This window comes from Gracilinanus agilis, chromosome 3 (assembly GCF_016433145.1).
Source record: "Gracilinanus agilis isolate LMUSP501 chromosome 3, AgileGrace, whole genome shotgun sequence".
NCBI lineage: Eukaryota > Metazoa > Chordata > Mammalia > Didelphimorphia > Didelphidae > Gracilinanus > Gracilinanus agilis.
The window spans coordinates 108,508,787-108,530,789 of record NC_058132.1 but is presented as its reverse complement, the minus strand read 5'-3'; the positions used below and the strand labels follow the sequence as shown (position 1 = coordinate 108,530,789).

Here is a 22,003-nt window from a genome sequence, read left to right as displayed (position 1 = left end):
AAACTAGATGAGAATCCCAACTCTGCTACTTAGAAGCTGTGTTACTCTGGGCAAATATACACCTTTCTGAGCCTCAGCTTTAATAGGGAGACATCTACTTGAAATATCCACATTATAGGGTTGTGGTGAAGAAAGGACTCTGTTGGTCTAAAACTGCTCAAGAAATAGGCATTGGCTTGTTTTTTTTGTTTTTTTTTTTTCCTCCATTGCTCAACATTTTCAAAAATGAAAGATACTGAATAAAAATGTTCAAGCTTATTTTTTCAGGTAATGGGTTAATGGTTCACCAAATTTTCTACTTATTTCCTAGTGTCCCGTGGGGGTTGCAATTTTGAATGTAAGCATGTGTTGGTTTCCATTCACTAGTCAGCAAATATTTAGTAAGCCTCAATTCCAGCAAAGTCTTATTAATTCAGACTTCACTGATTTGGAAATTTGCAATGATCTGGAAAGAGACCAGGATGAAATTTATTTTTGGTTAGCAAAATCTGCCTTCAAAAATGGAAGAGATTAGTAAACAAGGTTGCTGGAAGATGCTGAGAACAAATAAGAGAATATGCTGCTTTCAAGTTATGATCGTGATTGTTAGTGCCTTGATTAGTTGGGAATCATCTTAATTATCTTCGCATCATCACCTTTCCCTTCTGTCCTCCTCCCAGAAAATAATGATAACTATAATAATAATAATAGCTAGCATTTATAAAGTGCTTTAAGGTTTTATATGTCGTCTCTTTCGATCCTCACAAAAACCCTGGTGCCATCATTATCTCCATTTCATCGACGAAGAGTGAATTTAAGTGACTGATCCAGAGACACACAGCTAGTTAATGCTGTGTGTCTCATGATGCATGATAGAAACTCTCATCACCTCATGCCTGGATTACCACGATAGCCTGCTGGGAGGTCTGCATCTCTCACTCCAGTCAGCCAACAAAGGGATTTTCCTGAAGCACAAGTCTTGGACCATGCCCCTGTCCCCTCATGCTCTTACTCATTAAATTCCACTGGTTCCCTGTCACCTCCAGGATCAAATAAAAAGTCCTCTTATTTGGTACTCAAAGCCCTTTACAACATAGCTCCTTCCTACCTTTCCTGTCTTCTTATACCTTATTCCCCATCATGTACTGTTTGATCCAATGACACAAGCCTCCTTGGTGCAAAACAAATAAGACACCCCATCTCTGGACTCCAGGCATTTTCTCTGGCTGTCCCTCATGCCTGGACCACTCTGCTTCCTCATCACTGCTCCCTGGCTCCCTTAAGTTCCAAATAAAACCAAATTAAACCAAATTAAAAAAAAAAACAGGAAGTCTTTCCTAACCTGTCTTAATTCTAGTACCTTCCTTCTCATTTATCATTTATAGCTTATTTGTACATATTTGTTTGCTTTTTGTCTCACCCATTAGTTTGTAAACTTCTTGAGGGCAGAAACTCTCTTTTGCCTCTTTTTGTAGCCCCAGCTCTAAGTATAATGCCAGACACAAAGTTTTCTCTTCAGAATTTTACTAAATGACTGGTTTGACATGAACAATGCTTTGGCCAAATCCCTTGCTCCTCTGAACTTTAATTTTCCTTTTTATAAAGAGGACATAGTAATACCAAATTCTCCACATAATTTTTTTGAGGCCCAAATGAGGTCATACATGTAAAGTATTTTTGCAAAACATAAAATGCTATGTAATTTTGAGTAATTTATTATTAACCAAGCTGTTGTCATTTGCTCTTCATTTTCTTTTTTATTAACTTCTTACTTTCTATTGTAGTAACAACTCTAAGACAAAAAGGCAAGGGCTAGACAGCTGAGGGTAAGTGACTTGCCCAGGGTCATATAGCTAGGAGGTGTCTGAGTCCAGATTTGAACCCAGATCCTTCCCACTACAGGTCTGACACTCAATCCACTGAGCCACGTAGCTGCCCCTGTCCTTCATTTTTGAAGAATATCAAGGACATTATGGTGTTATATCTTGACTTGGCATGAATTAGATCTAAATGAGGCAGACTTATGTATTGTGGGGAGTTTACTGTAAAGTCCAGCAAGTCAACTTTCTGAAAAAGTTTAAAGTTTAGGAAATGCTGTCCTTTGAGGTTAGTAGTAAAATTTCCATTTTACAGATAAAGAAATTAAGGCTTGAAGAGGCTAACTCCTTTATCTTTGTATCCTTGAAGTTTAGCACAGTGCTTGGCACACAGTGTAAGTGCTTAATAAATATTTGTTTCCTTCCTTCTTAAGTGATTGATACAGGGTCATTCAGCAAGTCACAGTGTGGATAACCCACCTACATATAAGAAAAAATTAGCTGTGCATTTCACTTCCATGGTTGTCATTCTCCCACTCTTGAGAAGAGTATTTGGATCTGCCATTTCAATCACATGGAGTTTACCACCAGCTTCCCACGCACCCATCAGAAGGCTAATCATTGTCATGATGGGGGGCTGCTTATGTTTGGTGAGAAGATGAGTAGGAAGCACAATCTCAGCCCAACCACCAAACTGGAAAAACAAGGAGAGAGAGAATCCCATGGAGGGGCACATGAGTGGGCTTCAATATTGTTTGGCAAACACAGATTAGGAAAATCCTCTGACAGTCAAACCTACAGATCCTGGAAAATTATAGTACAAAACAGGGATGCCCCACACAGTTCCTACCTAGAGCTCCCAACAAATGTAACTTGTGTTATTGAAAAAATAAGGGGGCAACTATGTGGCTCAGAGGATTGAGAGCCAGTTCCAGAGAAAGGAAGCTCTGGGTTCAAATGTTGCCTCAGATACTTCCTTGATGTGTGACCCTGGGTAATTTACTTACCCACCCCCACTGCCTAGTCCTTACTAATCTTCTGCCTTTAAAACCAATATATAATATTGATGATTCCAAGATGGAAGGTAAGGGTTTAAAAAAGAAAGTTAAAACAAGAATGTGCCAAATATACTCTCATTGAAATTCTGTTCCAAGGAACTTTTTGTTGGCAAAATTTCAATGGTGTCCAGGTATTTGTGTATGGTAATGCCCTTAAATAATTGTTGTAGGGCTAGTTCCTTTTATTTAGGAAAAGATTCCCTTGTTGGGGTATGGATTGGGTACATCCATATCTGCTAGGGATGAACATAGAGAAAAAGAACACGAGGGCTTGGAGGTTCAGTCTTTAGTCTCATTGGAACTCCCTTGCTGTGCCCTAGTGTGAGTCATTTCACACTTTTTAGCTTCAGTTTCTTCATCTAATAAGTAGAGATAATTATATTTGCACTTTCTACCTGGCAGAGTCATTGGGAAAAAAGCATTTTGTACACATTAGAGTATGCCATGTAAAGGTAGATTATTAGTTATCTTCTTGCACAACCCAAACTATTTTGGATTTAAAAAGTCACTCCCTTGGAATATATGGGGAATGTGAACTCTTTCAGAATCACAGGTCTGTGTAATATCCCAATTTACTGATACTTGACATGCCAAACCTCAGGGTGGCTGGTCCACATGGATCCACCTTTGTGTATCCTGTAAACCAGTGATTCCCAAAGTGGGCGCCACCACCTCCTGGTATGTGCTGCAGCGATCCAGGGAGGCAGTGATAGCCACAGGTACATTTATCTTTCCTATTAATTGCTATTAAAATTAAAAAAAAATTAATTTCCAGGGGGCTAAGTAATATTTTTTCTGGAAAGGGGGCAGTAGGCCAAAAAAGTTTGGGAACCACTGCTGTAAACATATTTTGGAAGGGGGTAGAGTGGAGAAGAAGAGGGAAAAGAATGGGGAAGGTGAATGGTGTTCCATTTGAGATAATATCAATCCACACCTGGAGTTTTGCATTCCCTTCTGGTGCCATATTTTAACAAGGACATGAACACATTAGAAGTCATCTATAGAAAGATGACCTTGCTGGTGACAAGGTTGAAAATTTTGCCACATGAGAATCAATTGAAAGTACTCGGGATGTTGAGCTGGGAGAAAAGTAGACTTGGTGATTGGGGGAAAAGGAAAGCATCACGGCCAGATAGCTCTCTTTAAGGTCTCCAGAGAGAGGGTGGTTGTCCCCTAAGCTCTTGGAGTAACCCTGAGGTCCAGGGCTTGGTTCTTCATGAACCCCCATTGGTGAGCTTCTCAATATAATGTAACCAGTTGATATCTCTTCAGTGTCAATGAACAAATTAACATCAGTTTGTTTTTACAAAATGTTAACTGAGAAAGTATAGCAAGGACCAAAGAATAAATTCATTCCCTCCCTCAAAATCTGGGATATAGTCTCCCACAAATATTATCAAGTGAGATATTATTTGCAAACCACTTAGAATAGCCTCCGGCATATTATAGATGCTTAATTAATTCTTGTTCCCTTTACTTCACTACATTCATAGCAAAGTGATTTCAAGCTTAGAGAGCGCAGATGGTAAAAAGATCAGTTAAATCTCCTAATTTCTTGTCCTTTTCTCTGCAAAAGAGCCCCTTTGAAGTTCCCCATGAAGTTTGCCAATGTGTGACTTTTGCTGGTCTCCAAAGGTTTTGTAGTATCATGAGGTTGCCTTTGTTAGGTATGTCACGTTTTCCTTAAGTCATTCTTTCTTTTGGCACCATTACCAGCTCTAGTGGGAAGTTAAATTCTCCCAACATTTCAAAGATCACATTAAGGGGATAGGGAAAGACAAAGATTTCCAGGAACTGGGCTGGAATTACTCTACTACTAGCTTGACTGGCTGTTGGAATACCAGATATCCAACTAGTTTGCTGCTTTATCCAATATCCATGGATTCTTTTCCTGGTTTTCTTTCTTTATAGTATCATCTCATTTCAACCAATGGCTCTGACATTCCTTCCAAATTGATTAAGGTGTTTTGTTTTGTTTTTTTTTTGCACCTTTGATTGATTGATTGATTTCATAGCAAAGTGTAGGACTTTTTCCCAACTATTTCACACCTTTTATTGATTGGTTGGATTTGTAACTCCAAGTAAAATGTGTTCTTACCTGATAAAGGTAGCAGGATATAGAACACTTTGTTAGCTTTAATAATTAATGTTATTGTTGTTGTTCAGTAGTTTCAATTGTGTCCAACTCTGAGTGATCCCATTTGGGTTTTTCTTGGCAAAGATAACAGAGTGGTTTGCCATTTCCTTTTCCAGCTCATTTTACAGATGAGAAATGAAGACAAACAGGGTTAAGTGACTTGCCCAGGATCACACAGCTAGTAAATGTCTGAGGCCAGATTTGAACCAAGGGAGATGAGTCTTTCTGACTTCAAGTCTAGCACTCTATCTATTGCACCTCCTAGCTGGCCATAATAATTATTAATTAATTATATAATTTTTTGTATAATAATAATTGATCTAGAGTGAATATTGAACTATTGATTCTATCAACAAGTCTAGGCCTTCCGTATTGATTGAAATGATGTAGACTCCTACTTTTATACAGTAAATTGATTGATCCAGCAATACAAGAAGAAACAAAATGTATACAAAGTAAATATAATTTTGTTGAGGTGACCCAAAATATTAGAAGAGGGAGGAACCAGGAAAGGCTTCTTATAGAATATGGCATTTAAGCTGAAGAAATTTATAGATTCTGAGAGGCAAAGATGAGGAGGGAGGGCCTTTTGAGGAAAATTCTAGAGATCTGATTTTTCAAAGACATGGAGATGGGAAATGGAATATCATGTATGAAAGATTAGCAATAAGGACAGGTTGAGTCCCCTGTAGCTTGAACGAAGGGAAACAATATATAATAATTCTGGAAATAGACTGAAGCCACACTGGGAAAGCCAAACATAAATAACAAAGAAATGTTCCCCAGAAACCTGGAAATTGTGCCAGAATGTAAAAAAGATCAGTGATCTTTCCTTCCAAATATCTTGGATTCTATCAGTTACGTGCTCCCTCCATATGCTCTCTATATAGCATATAGCCAACCCCTCTTCACCTTAACAGATGCTTTTCACACATTTCTCTTCTCTCTCCATCCCACTCTACCTCCAAAATAAAAGTCATCTTTTATTGACCAACTTGAGCAAAGTCTGCATTATTCAACATGATTTGAAAAGATATGTCTCCTCAGATATCACACTGAAAAAGCAGAATATTAATATATTAATGAGCTTCTTCAGGCTTCCCTAGGACAACCATATACAGAGACCCTCAGTGAGCTAATGCTCTTGGCAGATTTCCAGTTTGGCAGGTCCTAACACAGCTTATGAGCCTTTGAGAATCCAGGGTCACCTCCATTGTATGATGAGACATTGAAATAGGATCTTACTGGCAGACAGTGGAGGCCTTCAACATTCCTAATACTTTTACAAACAACATTTAAATTTACTTTGCAAAGTTGAAGTTGTTTTCTTTCAGAATCCTTTTCTATATTAATGCTTGGCAAAATATTAATATGCTACTCTTCGGTCTGATAATTGAAGAGAGAGATCTTTTTAGATCATATCAAGTAATGCATTATTGGCCCAAGTCAGTCACAAAGCACTTATTATGTACCTGGAACTGTGATAGCTGCTAAGGTTCCAAAAAAGGGAGAAATATGATCCATGTCATTATGGGGCTCACATGGGTGAGTCAGTATGTAAATAAATGTTTGTCCTTCATTTTCAGTGAAGACCAATGATATCACAGGGTGATGGCTTGACTTGTACACGAATTGGATGGAAGTGAGGCAGAGTTGCACAAAGTCCTCTCATCCTCTCTTTCCAAGACCAGTGACAAGATCAAAGTCTAGACAACTGGTGACAAATAAATAGATAAATATGCTGGGAGTAATCTGAAAGGGGACAGCATTAGCAGCTGAGAGGATAGAGAAAGATCTCCAAAAGAAGGTGGAATCTGAGCTGAGTCCCAAAGGAAGCCAGAAAAATAAGAGGCAGAAGTAAGAAAGGAGAAAATTCCAGGGTTGGAATAGAGTTATTGCAAAAGAACCAAGATAGTAGATGGAATGTCTTGTGAGAGAAGGTAAACTAGTGTAATGAAAAATATAGGGGAACCCAGAGGGAGTTTTGTTGTGAATAACTAGAAATGAAAGAGTATGTGATCAGGAATATTAAATGCTACAGAGCTATCCAAGGAGAATTGAGATTGAGGGAAAGACCTTACACTGAGGTTCAAAGGAGATCACTGGTAACTTTGGAAAGGAGATATAGGTCAATTGCTTATGGAAATTGTTGGATCAGTTGTTTTTATTTTTGTTTTTAAGGATGAAGGAGATAAGTGTTTTTTATATGTAGCATGGAAGGAGACAATGGATACAGAGAGATCTAGGATAAAAGAAAGCATGACGAAGGCATTGAGGGCAATATGCAGAAGAAACAGAGAGGGGATGGAATCCAGGAGTCTCTGTAGAAGGGTTTGACTTGACATAAAGAAGAGCCACCTCTTCATCTGAGACCAGAACAAAAGAAAAAAAAAGTTTTGGAAAATATTTGAATAATGTATGAGGAGGCAAGAACAAGAGGGTCTCAATGGAAGGTCTCAATTTTTTAATTTTTTTTTTTGTCAAATATGAGACAAGATCCTCCACTCAAAGGGTAGGAGAGGAGGTCCTGTGGGAGGCTTGAGGAGAGACAATAAAGTTTGCAATAGCTATTGTGGAGAATGGGACAGAGAATCAATTGGGAAGGTATGGAATGTTTGTCTTGCTGCTGTTAGGGCTTAGTTGAGATTAGATAACATAAATTTATAGGAGGTCTAGCCTAGAGAGGTTTGGTTTGGTTTGGTTTTTTTAATTTCCTTCACTCTACTCAGCATCACATTCCAAATTGGAATAAAATAAAGAGGCATATGTTGGGGCCTAATATAGGATTGGGACTAGGCATGGCAGGATGAGTAGAAAAACATCAAGGAGGGGGAGTTGAGTTGAGTTGGTTGACCAAGAAAGTTGGTTGACAGAGAAAGTAAAAGGAGAATGTAACTACAGGAGAGATGATCTAAGAAGGGTGGATGGAGCGTCGGCCATCATGCACATGAAAACAGTGTTAGGAGTTGTAAGACACAAAGAAAGATAGAATGGTAAAAGATTATAATCAAATAAAGAGATTCCAGAATTCATGAAGAAGGAACTAGAACATATGTGGGCAATGGGAAAAATCAAGGGTATGATCATCTCTGGGTGTAGTTGTGATGGAGTGAGGAAGTAGGGCATGAGAAAAGAGTATATTGAAGACCTGGGAAGCTAGGGTATTTGAAGAGTTATCTGTGTCTCTGTCTGTCTGTCTGTCTGTCTGTCTGTCTCTCTTCCTCTTTTCTTCTCTCTCCTCTCTGACTGTCTCTCTGTCTCTCTCTCTCTCTTCCTCCTTTTCTTCTCTCTCTCCTCTCTGACTCTGTCTCTGTCTCTGTCTCTTTCTTTCTCTTTCTCTTCTCCTCTCTCTCTCTACCTATCCTCTACTATAAGAGAAAAAAACAGAGGGAAAAGAAGAAAAATGAGCCAGACATTTAACTTATTGAGAAAGGAAGAGGAATATACTAGGGGGATGGGAGGTCTATTGGTGATAATAATGGGTGATAGATTTGGATAGTGTTAACCTCAGGGGAGAAGTTACTTAGTGGAGATAGTAGAGGGAGAATTTGGGAATAGCAAAGGGTAGCACAGAATATTCCATCACCCTCACCTGACTTATGAGTTAAGATGGCCTAAGAGAGAAAGTATCACTAGATTGCTGAGGGAAAGTGCTGACATTTGGAGGGAGCTATGTTTCTGTTAGAAAGAAGTTAGTTAATTATGGAGCAGGCATTCCAGAGAGCAGAGTGGATGGGCAGGCAGATATGGAATGGTATATTGTGAGGCAGGGAGAAGGTGGGTAGATGTTTAGGAAGAGCTAGATAGCTCTCTAAAGCTATAAATTGCAAAGAAGGTGCTTATTATGTTATTATGTCCACTAGAGGGAGTTTCCTCACCCAGGATTTGCTTAAACTCGGGAAATTTGCTTAAACTCGGGAAGTCAAAAAAGCAATATTGCATCATTGAAGGCTTTGGCTAGAACTAGGGAGGTAAAGGTCTGCTTACAAGATATTATGGAAAGGGGAGACCATAGGAAAATGGAAGTATTCAGTGTAGACGACCTTTTCCAGAAATTTGACAGCAAAAAGGAGGAAGGAGATGGAGACATGAATCATTACCATGAAGTAAGCTCGAAGGAGACCTGGGCATGATTGTTGGCAGACTGAAGGGACCAGTAAAGGAGAAAGATTGGAGATATGTAAGCCAGAGGAGACTGAAGTGAGGGTAGGGAGGAAGGTCTTAGAGGGAAAGTGTTTGAATATGGCTCTGACATTTAATTGTTCCTTAACTTTTCTGAGCCCCAATATCAACATCTGAGAAATGGGTATGAGAATACTACTTGTAAAATGTACTTTGCAGGGTTATTTTAAGGAAGTGTAGCAGCACCCTTCTAGAGCTACTGGCTAGACAAATGTGACCTATGGCTGTCCTGCTTGTTTTTGTTCTTATTATCATAATGAAATGTAGATTCTAAGCTCCCTGGAGGTAGGTCTACTTATACTTCATGTATCCCACTTTACACACAGGAAATTTTTTTTGCAGATTTTTGTTGATTGTGTGGTTTTTATTGGTAGTAAATCTTGAACACTATCATCTAAATTAAAAGTAGTAGCAACAGAATGGAGCTGATAAAGACAAAAGCAGTACTCTGGCCTTGCATTCCAATCTCATCAAAAGGTTTCTTAAGCACTCATCTGGCTTAAGGAAATTTCTAATTCTCTCTTCTACCATTCCTTTGCTGCCTTACAGTTTGGCAGGTTAAGTGACTTTCCCTGGAGTTATACCTCCAGAATCTGAGGAATGATCTGAACTTAGGTCACCAATTCTGGTAGTTGTTTGTTTTTTTTTAAACAAATTGCATGATTTGTCTTTAATGATAAATCTCCCATAAAGATGAAACAAAACCCTTTTCAATTATTCACTTTAATTCTAGGTTACATTTTTTGCTAAAGTTTTCAAGCTGTCATTTTGTCCATTTTTATCCTTTCAGAGAAATTTGGAGGCAAACATTTCTGCTACTAAGTCCAAGTCCAGTCTTATACCTGCCACCTAAGTGCCTCAGTTTCCCCAGCTGTTACATAAGAGGGTTAGATATGATGACTTCTAAGGTTTCCGCTCTAAATCTATGATCCCAAGACCATCAAGAGCTAGACTATGCCTGAGAGATGTTAAAGACAGAAGGCAAGCATTTATATTTCATCTGAAAGATGATATCCAATTTTTATTTTTTTTTTAAACCATTCACTTCTGTGTATTAGCTCCTAGGTGGAAGAGTGGTAAGGGTGGGCAATGGGGGTCAAGTGACTTGCCCAGGGTAACATAGCTGGGAAGTGTCTGAGGCCAGATTTGAACCTAGGACCTCCTGTCTCTAGGTCTGACTCTCAATCCACTGAGCTACCCAGATGCCCCTGATATCCAATTTTTAAAAGAACTACAACTCCTATCTTGACCCTGTCAGTAACAATAATGCTGATGATAGAAATAATAAATAAAACCCCTTTCAGTAACATAGTGGACTTTACTAAATTCTTTCCTAAGGAGAGAGGTCAGAAACCTGGCCCCTTCCATCTTAGCAGTTACAAGGTTTACATAGGTCAGAAGAGGCTAACCTTTGTCTCATTCTCTGTATTTGCAACAATCACCATTTCTTTATGGCCTTGTGAGAATTTTCCTTGTTCAGTCGTATCAGATGTGTCTGACTCCTCATGACCCCATATAAGGTTTCCTTGGCAAAGATACTGGAGTGGTTTACCATTTCCTTCTCTAGTATATTTTACAGATGAGGACTCTGGGGCAGACAGAGTTAAGTTACTTACCCAGGGTCACACAGCTAGTAAATGTCTGAGGTTAGATTTGAACTCAGGAGGATGAGTCTTTGGACTCCTACACTATCCATTGCCTATTGTGAGAATCAGGTATCCAGTTTCTCCCCCCCATTGTCCGATTCATATCTCTCCTACATACATAAACATTCTCCCTCAGATGATAATTACACAAGTACATGTAATGTACTTCTCTAGGCTGTCAACTCATTAGAGGGTTGTCTCCACCATGGTATAATGGGGAAAACCCTTTACTTAGGATATCTAGGTTCAAGTTTTGCCCGCCCCATTAACTAACTGTATTACCTTGGGGAACCTCCGTTTTCAAACCAATTTAATGAGGAGCTCAGAGTCCACAATCACTTGAATTTCTTTGATCTTTGGCATTCTTTGATTCTATTCATCCTCGTAACACAAGAGTGTGGTACATAGTAGGCACCCAGTAAATATTTGCTTTATTGGCTCCGATTGGATCTTAATCACAAGCTTCTGTGTTTACCGTGCTATATACTCCAGCAACACGTGACATCGGAGCTCTTTCTTCCAAGTTTTGCCTTCCCCCCTCCCCCGCCCCCTCCTCCACCCCCATCTGATGGTTCCACCTTAACTAGGTGCCGTGAATGCAGAGTGGGAATGGGGCATGGGTGCCGGTGGTGGGAAAGTGTTCTATTGGTTTGTGCTTGTACATCCCGAACACCAATTACTGTCATTGCTTCCAGGGCTGATGTGTTTATCAGGATGAGTTATAAGGGAATATGTGTACACAGGCAGCGGGGATGCGGCATGACCACCCCCTGTGATGTAAAATATGAGAGTCTAGGAGAGACTGTTTTATAATTCATCAGGTTCAGCAAGTGAATGCTGTCGGGTGGCTTAGTTATAAAGGCGAGCGTGCACCGGACGGCAGACAGGAGCGTGGAGCCCTAGCTAATCCGGAGAAGCTGCGTTGTGTGTTTGCTAGCTGCTCCCTGCTTTTGTTCCAAACATTCTGTGCCGGGTGAGTGATGCGGCTTTGAGATTATCATTGCTATTTAATAAGCTCCGGGAATCTGGCGAACTCTTTGGACTCGCCACTTGCTGTCATAGAAGCGGGCTGGTGTTTGGGGGCTTTGACAAATTGCATGATTTGGTTTTAATGAGAAATCCCTGGGAAAGATGAAATGAAACCCGGATCAATTATTCACTTTGATCCTAGAAGACTACACTGCTCGCTAAAGTTTCCAAGCTGTCGCTTTGTCCGTTTTCATCCCTTCAGAGAGGTTTGAGAACAAGTCTTTCTGCCACAAAATTATTTTTCTTTATGGAAGGAAGAAGTCATGAAAGGGAAAGTGGGGGTTCTTTTTCTTTCTCCCCCCCCCCCCCCAACATTAGAAAAAAGCTCCAAACTGAGGCACTTCTTCAGTAGCCAGGGAGCTGACTCCAACGCTTCCGGAGTGCTAGGAGGCGAGGTTCACAGAGAAAGCTTTTGTGTGAAACACGGTTGAGGGACTGTGAATAATTGACTTTGTCGGAATTAACGGCATCATCAGTCCTATGGCTTCTGTGTGTGTGTGTGTGTGTGTGTGCATCCATCATGGGGAAAAGAAATGATTTGCATTTGGCATGCCTGGTGGTGAGATATGTGAGAGGGAGGGAAAGAGAAAGAGAAAGACTTGGCTCACAGGGGGGGAAAGAAATCTGGATGAACCACCTACCTTCTGGGCAGATGGAGGAGTTTCCAAGATATTTACAGTAACTTACAAATATTTTTATCACTTTACTCTTCCCCCTTGCTTGGACTCCCAGCTCCAGTTTGACCTTTCCTATTGAGAAGTTAGGAGCTTTGGGTGGGTGGGTGGGGGGTGGTCCTGATCCTCAATGGGGACTTTCTCTGATCTTTGGGCTTTCTTGTGGAGGTTCCCGGAAACCTGCGGTATCTGTTCCGTCCTTCGGAGAGGGGAAGAAGGGGAAGGGGAAGGCATTGGCATTGTGGCCAGCATTCACTCCTCACCAGGGCTCCTCTGCCTGCCCCTTTTGGAGGGAGTCTCGTGGACATTAACTGCTAATGTCGCCCCTGTTCTTGATTTAAGTGACCCAACAGTTCACCGTCTCACTATGGAGAGGTGGGACCAGAAAGAAAATAGATCAAATGCATTTTTCTCCAAATTTCTAATGTGGGGGAGGGGTACAGCTCCCACTTGCCTTGTCTTTGGGTAAGGGGCTATTTTGTTTTTTGAGACCTTGCAGTGGTTGTCTGTCTAAACTGTTTATCTCAGACCAAGCAGTTTTTTTCCCTTTTTCAGATAGCATCTCTCCCACCCCACCCCACCCCCACCCCACCCCCAGGCTTTTTTAGCTGGAGCTTAGACAATAGTGTTATCTTCTTTTTATCTAGAAAATCAGTTGGTTGGTAGCTTTATTTGGAGCAGGTGGATATATTTTATTCCATTATAAGTTTAATATTTAAAGCATATGATTTTGGAAATGACAGCTTTTCTAATAACATTAGAACTGGAAGAAACATCATAAACCCCCCCAAAAAAACATATTTTGGTGAAATGGGAAAGGCATTGGTTTTAAAGTCCAGGGATCCAGATCAGATTCCTTATTTACAACCTGTGTGACCTTGGGCACATTGCTTCATCTTTCTGCACCTCAGTTGCCTCATTTGTAAAATGTAGTATTGGAACAGATGAGCTTTTAGGTTCTTTCCAGATTAAAATTATAAGAATGTGAACTAGAAACTTGAAAAAAGCCGAATATCAAGTGTGTTATTTGTAGGACTTGCCTCTTTTGTCCTGAAGTTGTTGTTGTTGTTGTTAAAATAAGATTTTTCTCCCTTTTCTCAGAGCTCAGAATAAGTTTGCTTTCCTATGTTACCAAGAAGCAGCACATTGTAGGAGGACTCTAGAGAGATGTAGGTTCCAGGAGACACTGGAGCTTATAATTTTAGCAAGCACCTGCCACTTTATGGGGTCTGCGGAATTGTTGATATTCATCTCACTTATACAAGAGAAGGAGAAGTGGGGGGGCGGGAGGGGAGAGGAGGAATCTGATATAGTAATATGATTTAAGGCAGCAAACTTGGCAAATCACTTCAGTTTTAAGACTGTCGTTTAAAGATCCTATCTTTGGTATTGCTTTAAAGTCCAGCTCACCCAGCTGAATATTCTGAACATTGTTGACATATCTGAATGCCCTGAAAAATTAAGTTGTAAAGTACTTGTGGGATATATTTGATACTGACTTATAGTCTACTCAATTTTCAAAAGAAAACACACCAGGGCAAACAATGCATTTTGTAGCTACCTCTAGGTTTTGATTCAATGCTGTTTATGAGGAAATGGTGCCATTGTGCTCATAGTGGAGCAGAATAAACTGAATTTCTTCTTACTTGGTGATTGTTTATTTTTCTTTTCTGTTCCTCTCAGGGAATGAGCTGGTAAGCCCTGGGAACGATAACACATTAATACAAGTATTTTAGCACACTGAGATGATTGTCAACTAAATTTCACAGAATTTCAGAGTTAGAAGAGACCTTAGAGAAAATCTAGACCATAAGTTCTTAACTTGAGGGTAGGGGATATCTACGAACTGAAAAAAATGATCATTTAAGAATGGCATTTTAATGTAATTAATTTCCTTGGTAATTTCATATAGTTTATTTCCTGCATTTACAAACTTTTTTTCTGAGAAAGGTACCCATCTGTAACATTAAAAAGGCAAAAGAACCCCTAAGTCCAACCCATTTCTGAAAAAGAATAGACAAGTGGTCATCTAACCTTTACTGGAAGATCTCTAGTGAGGGCAAGCCCACTATCTCCCAAGATTGTTCATTTCACTTCTGAATAGCACTAATGAGGAAGTTGGTCCTCATGTGAAGCCTAAATCTAGCCCTTCCTTTGCATCTTCCTCCCTAGTCTGCCTTCTGGGGCCAAGTAGGATGAGTCTTCTTTATTTTTTCATCTGATAGATCTTCAAATATTTGAAAACAACTCCTATGTCTTGTCCCTCCTCCTCATTCCCACTCTCATCTTTTTTTCCCCCTCTAAGCTAAATCTCCCTATTTCCTTCTAATATGCCATAAACTTGAGTTCCTTTACCGTCCCAGTTGTCTTCTTTCAGACACTATCCAGTTGACTGACATTCTTTCTATAGAAAACAAACATAAACCACACCAGAAACCCACTGAAAGAGAATGCTTTTAAAAAGTATCTTTTAAAGGACAAGAGTTGTTAAATGCATACCTTGAGTGATATCTCTTATTTTCTTTAAGGAAATGGTTGGTATTTTGTGAATGTTGTTTGGGGGCACTGTAACCAGTTTCTCCCCTCCCCAATTGTCCTTATTAGAATTTCTGACTCCTAGAAAAGGTAATAGAGAGAAAATACTGTCAAGTCATCAAGTTAATAAAGCTCTTATTCTTGAAACGTATACCTAAGATGAACTGAGGTAAAATATGTTTCTTATTAACTACCAAGAGTCACCTATCACAGCTGAGCCATAATTTTTTTTGGACACATAATAGGGGGAGAGCTGCTATCCACCAACTTGCCTTTAATTAACTCCCAATATATTCCAGATCCCCACAAAATTAAAAAGAAAAAAGAAAAAGTTGACCTGATTTAAAGTGGAGAGAATGAACTTACATTGATAGCAGGTGACAGTTCATATATAACCATCAGGCTTTGATCCCAGAGGATCAAAGAACTAGCCCCAGCTCTGGCTTCCACTCTGCATTTCACTTATACAGAATCACCACTTACTTGCTCAATAAGTATTAAACAAATAAATCAAACCCTATCCCTTTTAGCTTATTTAGATCATCTGGTCCTCCACCAGAGGGGAGATAATTTGCAGGAGATCACATAGAAAGAAAGATAAGATTGGAATGTAGATCTTTCTGACTCCAAATCCACTATTATCTCTTTTTTTATATGTAAGGAAAGTTAGAGGTAACATGTATTGCCCAAAGTTAGATAATAGAAGCAGCAAGGCGATACAGTAGCTAGAGCACAGGACAGAGAGTCAAGAAGACCTGAGTTCAAATGTAGTCTTAGATACTTTAACTCTGTCTGCCTTTGGTGCCTTGATTTCAAAATGGAGGTAATAATAGGCTTACTGTGGGAATTAAATGAAAATGATGCTTGTAAATTGCCTGGCACATATTGGGATCTAATAAATGAGTACTTGTTTCCTTCCTCTCTAATAAGTGTCAGAGCTAGCTAGGGCAGAAATCCAGAAGTTCCAGCCATTACCTTGTACTCAGAGCACTTGTTTCCCATCAGAAGTGAAGTTAGCCTAATAGATCATCTTAAGTCATTACTGAATCTATACTGATTTCTGCTAAACCCCCTACTCCCACTCTCTCTTACTTATTATTCTAAATAAAGTTGTCTTGGGAAACGGGTTTGGGAGTCTGAAGGATGGAAAATATTGAATTTTCTGCTCTCTTTTTCCCCTTCAATGTCATATATTTCCCTAATTCATTTTACACACTCCCATCAGAAAATAGCATTCAATATGACAAAAAGAAAAGACACCCAGGCTACTAGCCTGAAAAGAACACTGGACTTAAGCTATCTAGATGCCAGAGTGTCAGGATGCTCTGCAAGCTCTATGACCTTCGTTAAGTCACTTAACTTCCCTGAGACTCAGTTTCTTCATTTGTAAAGTGAGGATGAGATGATCTCTAAAGGCCATTCCAGGCTCTAATGGTCTGTAATGGGTAAGATATGGAAATTTTATGAGATCCACTAACTTTAAACCCTAAATTGCATATCATGGTGTATTTTAAAATGCAAGTTTGGGTTAATAGTGGGTAGTGGGGAAACCTGGTACTGTCATAGATGTGTGACAATTCATATTTTAATATATGCAATATATTCATATAGGCATACAGATATATGTACATATGAATGTATATGAAGAGTGTGTGTGTGTGTGTGTGTGTGTGTGTGTGTGTGTGTGTGTGTGGACCAGCAACTTAATGCTCACTCAATAGAGATTTCTTGGATAGCCAAGTCAAACACACACACACACACACACACACACACACACACACACACACACACATACCCCTTGTTTTTTTCCAGGATAGAATATAAACTTTTTCTTTCATTTGAACAAGTTAGCAAGGCAGAAGAGGTCAGATATCCAAGGGAGTTTTTGGCACTTTAATATTATTTGAAACTGCCAATCTAGTGATTCTGATTCAAGCCATTCTAACCTAAGTCAATCCAATCCAATCAACAAGTGTTAATTAGTAACTACTGGTTGGGTGTAGGGTACACAACCCTAGTAAGAACTGACAAGACAAAGAAATGTGGTGCAATTGAAAGAGTGCTAGATTTGGAATCAGATGACCTGAGTTCAAATCCCTCTTGCTACTTAATGAATTTTGTAACACCAAAACTGAGCCTTGATTTCCTCAACTGTAAAATGTAGGGGCTTAGACTGGATGGCATCTAGCTCTAAATCTTTGGTCTTATTTTTTTTAAAGGAAAAGGAAAATGGTTCCTATCTTCAATGATGGTCCATTATACTCTGGATAATAAAACATTCAAACAGATCTCTATATAGTTTAAGGAAGAAGAGAATATTAAGAAGTACGAAAGGCTTCCTGTAGGAGGTTGCCCTTGAGATGAACCTCAAAATAAACTAGTAATAATAAGAGTAGAAGGAAGGAGAGGTGAATTCTACACATGATCATAGCCTGTGCCAAAGGGTAGGAGATGGAATGACCCCATTTGGATGCTATAAGGCTACTGATTTCTTTTCCATGGCAGATATTCAGTATTAACTGAAAAGAGACTTCTTGGATCATCAAGCCTTTCCTAAGAGTTGAAAATAAAATTGTTTTGTGGTCCAGGGGCTGAGGCAGCTGCCAGTTAAGGTGCTCCTTTGTTATCTGACTTTCAAAATTCCATAAATGACCTTCAGGGCTACTGGAATAATGAGAAGCTGATTGGAGTGTCCTAGAGTGAGATTGCCAGCAAAACCTGCCATGACTCAGGCATTTTCAATATGAAGACCCTGTAATCATTGGCTTTGTATTAGACCTTCATGATCATTTGTGATGTCATTATGCCTGGAGTACCTAACTGCTCTCACAAAGCAAGCTTCCTGGGATCCCCATTATAGACAAAGGCCATGTGAACCATGGAGAGCTACCAAGCCATGCCAGGAAGCAGATTGAAGCTGTTAATGTGAAAAGACTTAACTTGCTATTAACAGGGAAGTTCTTAACTGTCCTAGACCCTTTGGTAGTCTAGTAAAGCTATGGATCCCTTTTGAATAATGTTCTAAATGCAAAAAACAAAGTACACAGAATTTTTGAAAATTATATTAAAATGATTTTTTCCATCCAAGTTTGCATACGTCTTAAAGCCTATTTGGGGGGTTCAGGCTAAGAACCTCTCTTTTATTATTATCATTATTATTATTATTGCTTTAATTTAAAAATAAAAGTGTTTTTTTCTCATTTTTAAATGATAAATGCCAAGGGGCAAATGGATGGGCATGAATCCCAATTTACCTCCTGAAAACTTGCAAAATTACAACAGATAGATTGACTGCCTTCCCTTAAGAATAGGTCAAATTTTGGAGACAGAGGGCAGTTATTCTCTAGAATAGTTCTTAGTGTGTCAAAGATATCCATAGCAGTCTGGTGAACCCTATATAGATCCCTTCTTAGAATAATGATTTTAATTTAATTTGATTTTTTTTAAACCCTTACCTTCCATCTTGGAGTCAATACTGTGTATTGGCTCCAAGGCAGAAGTGTGGTAAGGGGTAGGCAATGGGGGTCAAGTGACTTGCCCAGGTCACATAGCTGGGAAGTACCAGAGGCCAGATTTGAACCCAGGACCTGCCATCTCTAGGCCTGGCTTTCAATCCACTGAGCAACCCAGCTACCCCCTAATTTAATTTTTAATTTAAATGAAATACATAGGATTACAAAAAATAGATTGTAGTATATGAATGTTGTGTATATGTATGTTGTATACATTTACAAAAAAGTTTATTGAACTCCTGAAATATATCAATGAACCCATTGGGATTCCATGACTAAGAACTCTTCTTCCAGAAATACTGATTTTTTCTTATGTACAATTAAAGTGAGATGAAACAGCAAATAAAGCAAAAGAAAAATCCCAATGCAGTCTTTGGTTATATAGGTCATTGTTACAGACCCTCATCTCAAATACTGAGTTTAGTTCTTGGGGGCACATTTTAACATGAGGTATTAAGTTTGATGACATTCAAAGGAAGATAACCAGAATTGTTTGTAGACTTTAGAGCAGGAAGGAACCTCCAAGATGATCCAATTCAGCCTCCCATCATTTGACCAGTATGAAAATTGAAGTCCCAAGAGGGGGTATTACTTATTCAAGGTCATATAGATATCAAGAATCTGAGCCAGGATTTGAATCCATATATATATATATATATATATATATTCATTTTTAAACCCTTACCTTCCACCTTAGAATCAATACTATGTATTGGTTCCAAGGCAGAAGAGTGGTACAAACTAGGCATGAGGATTAAGTGACTTGCCCAGGGTCACACAGCTAGGAAGTGTCTGAGGCTAGATTTGAATCCAGGACCTCTTGTCCTGGCTCTAAATCCCCTGAGTTACCCAGCTGTCTTCTCCCTCCCCCCACCCCATGCATTCTATATTAAAGTTCATTGCTCTTTTTGCTATGCTATGCCAGTGAAGAAACCCAAAAGCAGCATGTTGTGAGGAACAGCTAAAAGAACCAGGAAGGTTCAGTATGGAGGAAAAAAAGACTTTACGGGGATAGGGAGGCTCACAGCAGGAATAATCATTGACTTCATATTTGATCAGCTAGAATGGTATAATAAAAGATTACAAATTGGAACCAGAGGATCTAGTTTTATATCTTGCCTCTGTCACTTACTGTCTGATATTGGGCAAGTCTCCTGACTACTCTGGCTCATAGTTTCTTCATCTAGGAAATGAATATAAAATGAAGATGTTGGACTAGATGGTTTCCAAGGTCCTCTTAAACTCTAAATCTGTGATTTTATGAAAAGTGGTTGAACTTCTGTTTGGCCATAGGAAGAAAAACTGAGGCCAACACAGAGACAGGTAGATTTGGGTTCAATATAAAGAAAAAAATTCTAAGAATTAATGTTTGGCAATGGAATCGGCTGGTTTTTGTGGTAGTTGTAGACATCATAGTAGGGGGCAGCTGGGTGGCTCAGTGGATCGAGAGCCACGTCTAGAAATGGGTTCCTATCTGGCCTCAGGCTATTTGTGTGACCCCATGGAAGTCACTTAACCCACCGTTGCATACCCATTCCCACTCTTTCACCTTGGAACCATTTCATAGTATTGATGCTAAGAAAGAAGATAAGAGTTTAAAAAAGAAAAAGAAAGTACCATTGGGGCTATTTGGATTCAGGTCAGAATAACTGTTGTGATAAAGCATCAGGACATATTCCATGTCCTGTCAAAAGAATTGGAATGTTCAATACAATCCAAGCAAAATATCAGAAAACAAAGAGCATTTAAAGGTTTGAATCAAGTTCGCTGTCCAGCAGGATGCGTTCACCAGACCATCGCTCTGATCTCCTTTTGGTTTTGTATAGTTGTGCCTGAAGTACTGACCTTTCAGTGACATGACTGACAGAATCTCCAGAGTACCAACCAATCGATCTGTGCCATTAAAGATCCCATGGCTGATTGGATCAAAGCAGAGGAATGACCAGATCATGCTGTAACAGGACAGTCTGTAACTATAAAATGAATGGACATAAGATTTTGAACAGGAAAGGACCCTAGATATCATCTAATCTAAATCCTTCATTTAACAGGCAGGAAAATGAAACCCTGAAAAATGGGGGAAAAAAGTCTAATGTCATGCAAACAGTCGTGTCAGAATTGAAAACTAAAATTCCAAACTAGCATTCCTTTGCCTCCAGGTCCAGTATTTCCCTTCATCCTCTCATTAAGTTCCCTAGATTGACTGTAGAGTACATTTCATAATCATAGCAGATAATTTTAAGGCATTTTAATGTTTATAAATTGCTTTAAATATATAATCTTACTGGAGTCTCACCATGACTTTAAGAGGCAGAATGTTATTGTCCTCATTTTACAGATGAGAAAACTGAGCCTCATAGAGGTAAAGTGGCTTGCCCATGGTCACACTGCTAATAACTGACAGAGGCAGTATTTGAACCTGCATCATTCTGACTCCAATCTTTTACTATATTGTATAGTCTCTGTATCTGCCTTTCAGCTCCAACAACCTATGAGTTATTTAGAATCTGTGCATTTGAATACTTCAGAATTTAGTCTTTTAATATATAGCCTGAGTATAGTGAGGTATAGTGGATAGAGTGCCAGACTTGGAGTCAGGGAGACCTGAGTTCAGATCCAGTGTTAGACATTTACTAATTATATGATCCTGGGCAAGTCTTTTCACCCTGTTTGCCTCAATTTCCTCATCTGAAAAATTGAGCTGAAGAAGGAAATGCTAAACCACTCTAGTAAATTTGCCAAGAAAACCCCAAATGGGGTCATGAAGAGACTCACTCAAGTGAACAAAAAGCAGCTAATAGTTTTAGAGCTAGAAGAGATCTTAAAGATTTACTTAATCCAACCCCTTCATTTTATAGATGAAGAAACTTGAGAAGGACAAAGCATGAATTAAAAAAAAAAAACCAAACTCTTTTCATCCATCTTAGAATCAATATTGTGTATTGGTTGTAAGGCAGATAAGCATGCATTTCTATAATACTATATGATTTACAAAGTTCTAACAATGAATTGGGTAGTACAGTGTTGCCAGTACCATTTTGCAGATGAGAAAAATGAGTCTTGTATGTTCAAATGACTTTCCTTATGGCCTTACAACTTGGAGATGTTGAAGCCATGGCTCAGATCAGGTCCTGTGCTCTTAAAGTAAATGACCTGCCAAAGGTAAAGTTGCTAATTAACTCATTTGATTCATTACACTTGGCACCAGAGAATCCAGGGTGCTGTTAACCTTATAAAGCTAATGGGGCAAAACAGACAGAAGTACTTTCATATTAGCATTGCCTATTATATCCCACTGGAAATTTGGATGAACAGAGAGAGTGGGAAAATTGTTAGCTCAAGTTCAGTGCTCTCTGTAGAAATTGGCTTCCCTACTTTGGTCTGTACATGGTTTTGATAAAAAGTTTAAATTAATCCACATAATTTACAAGCCA

At 39.1% G+C, this 22,003-nt stretch overlaps 1 protein-coding gene across 1 annotated transcript in view; it reads left to right on the top strand.

Moving 5' to 3' along the window:
• The window catches only part of DLG2 (discs large MAGUK scaffold protein 2), a 1,542,336-nt gene that overhangs the window by 1,209,564 nt on the left and 310,769 nt on the right, over nt 1–22,003 (top strand). The window contains exons 13-14 of the mRNA XM_044668933.1: nt 11,641–11,792; nt 12,691–12,897. Coding sequence (XP_044524868.1) covers nt 11,641–11,792; nt 12,691–12,897 — 359 coding nt within the window. The remainder of the gene's footprint in view (nt 1–11,640; nt 11,793–12,690; nt 12,898–22,003) is intronic.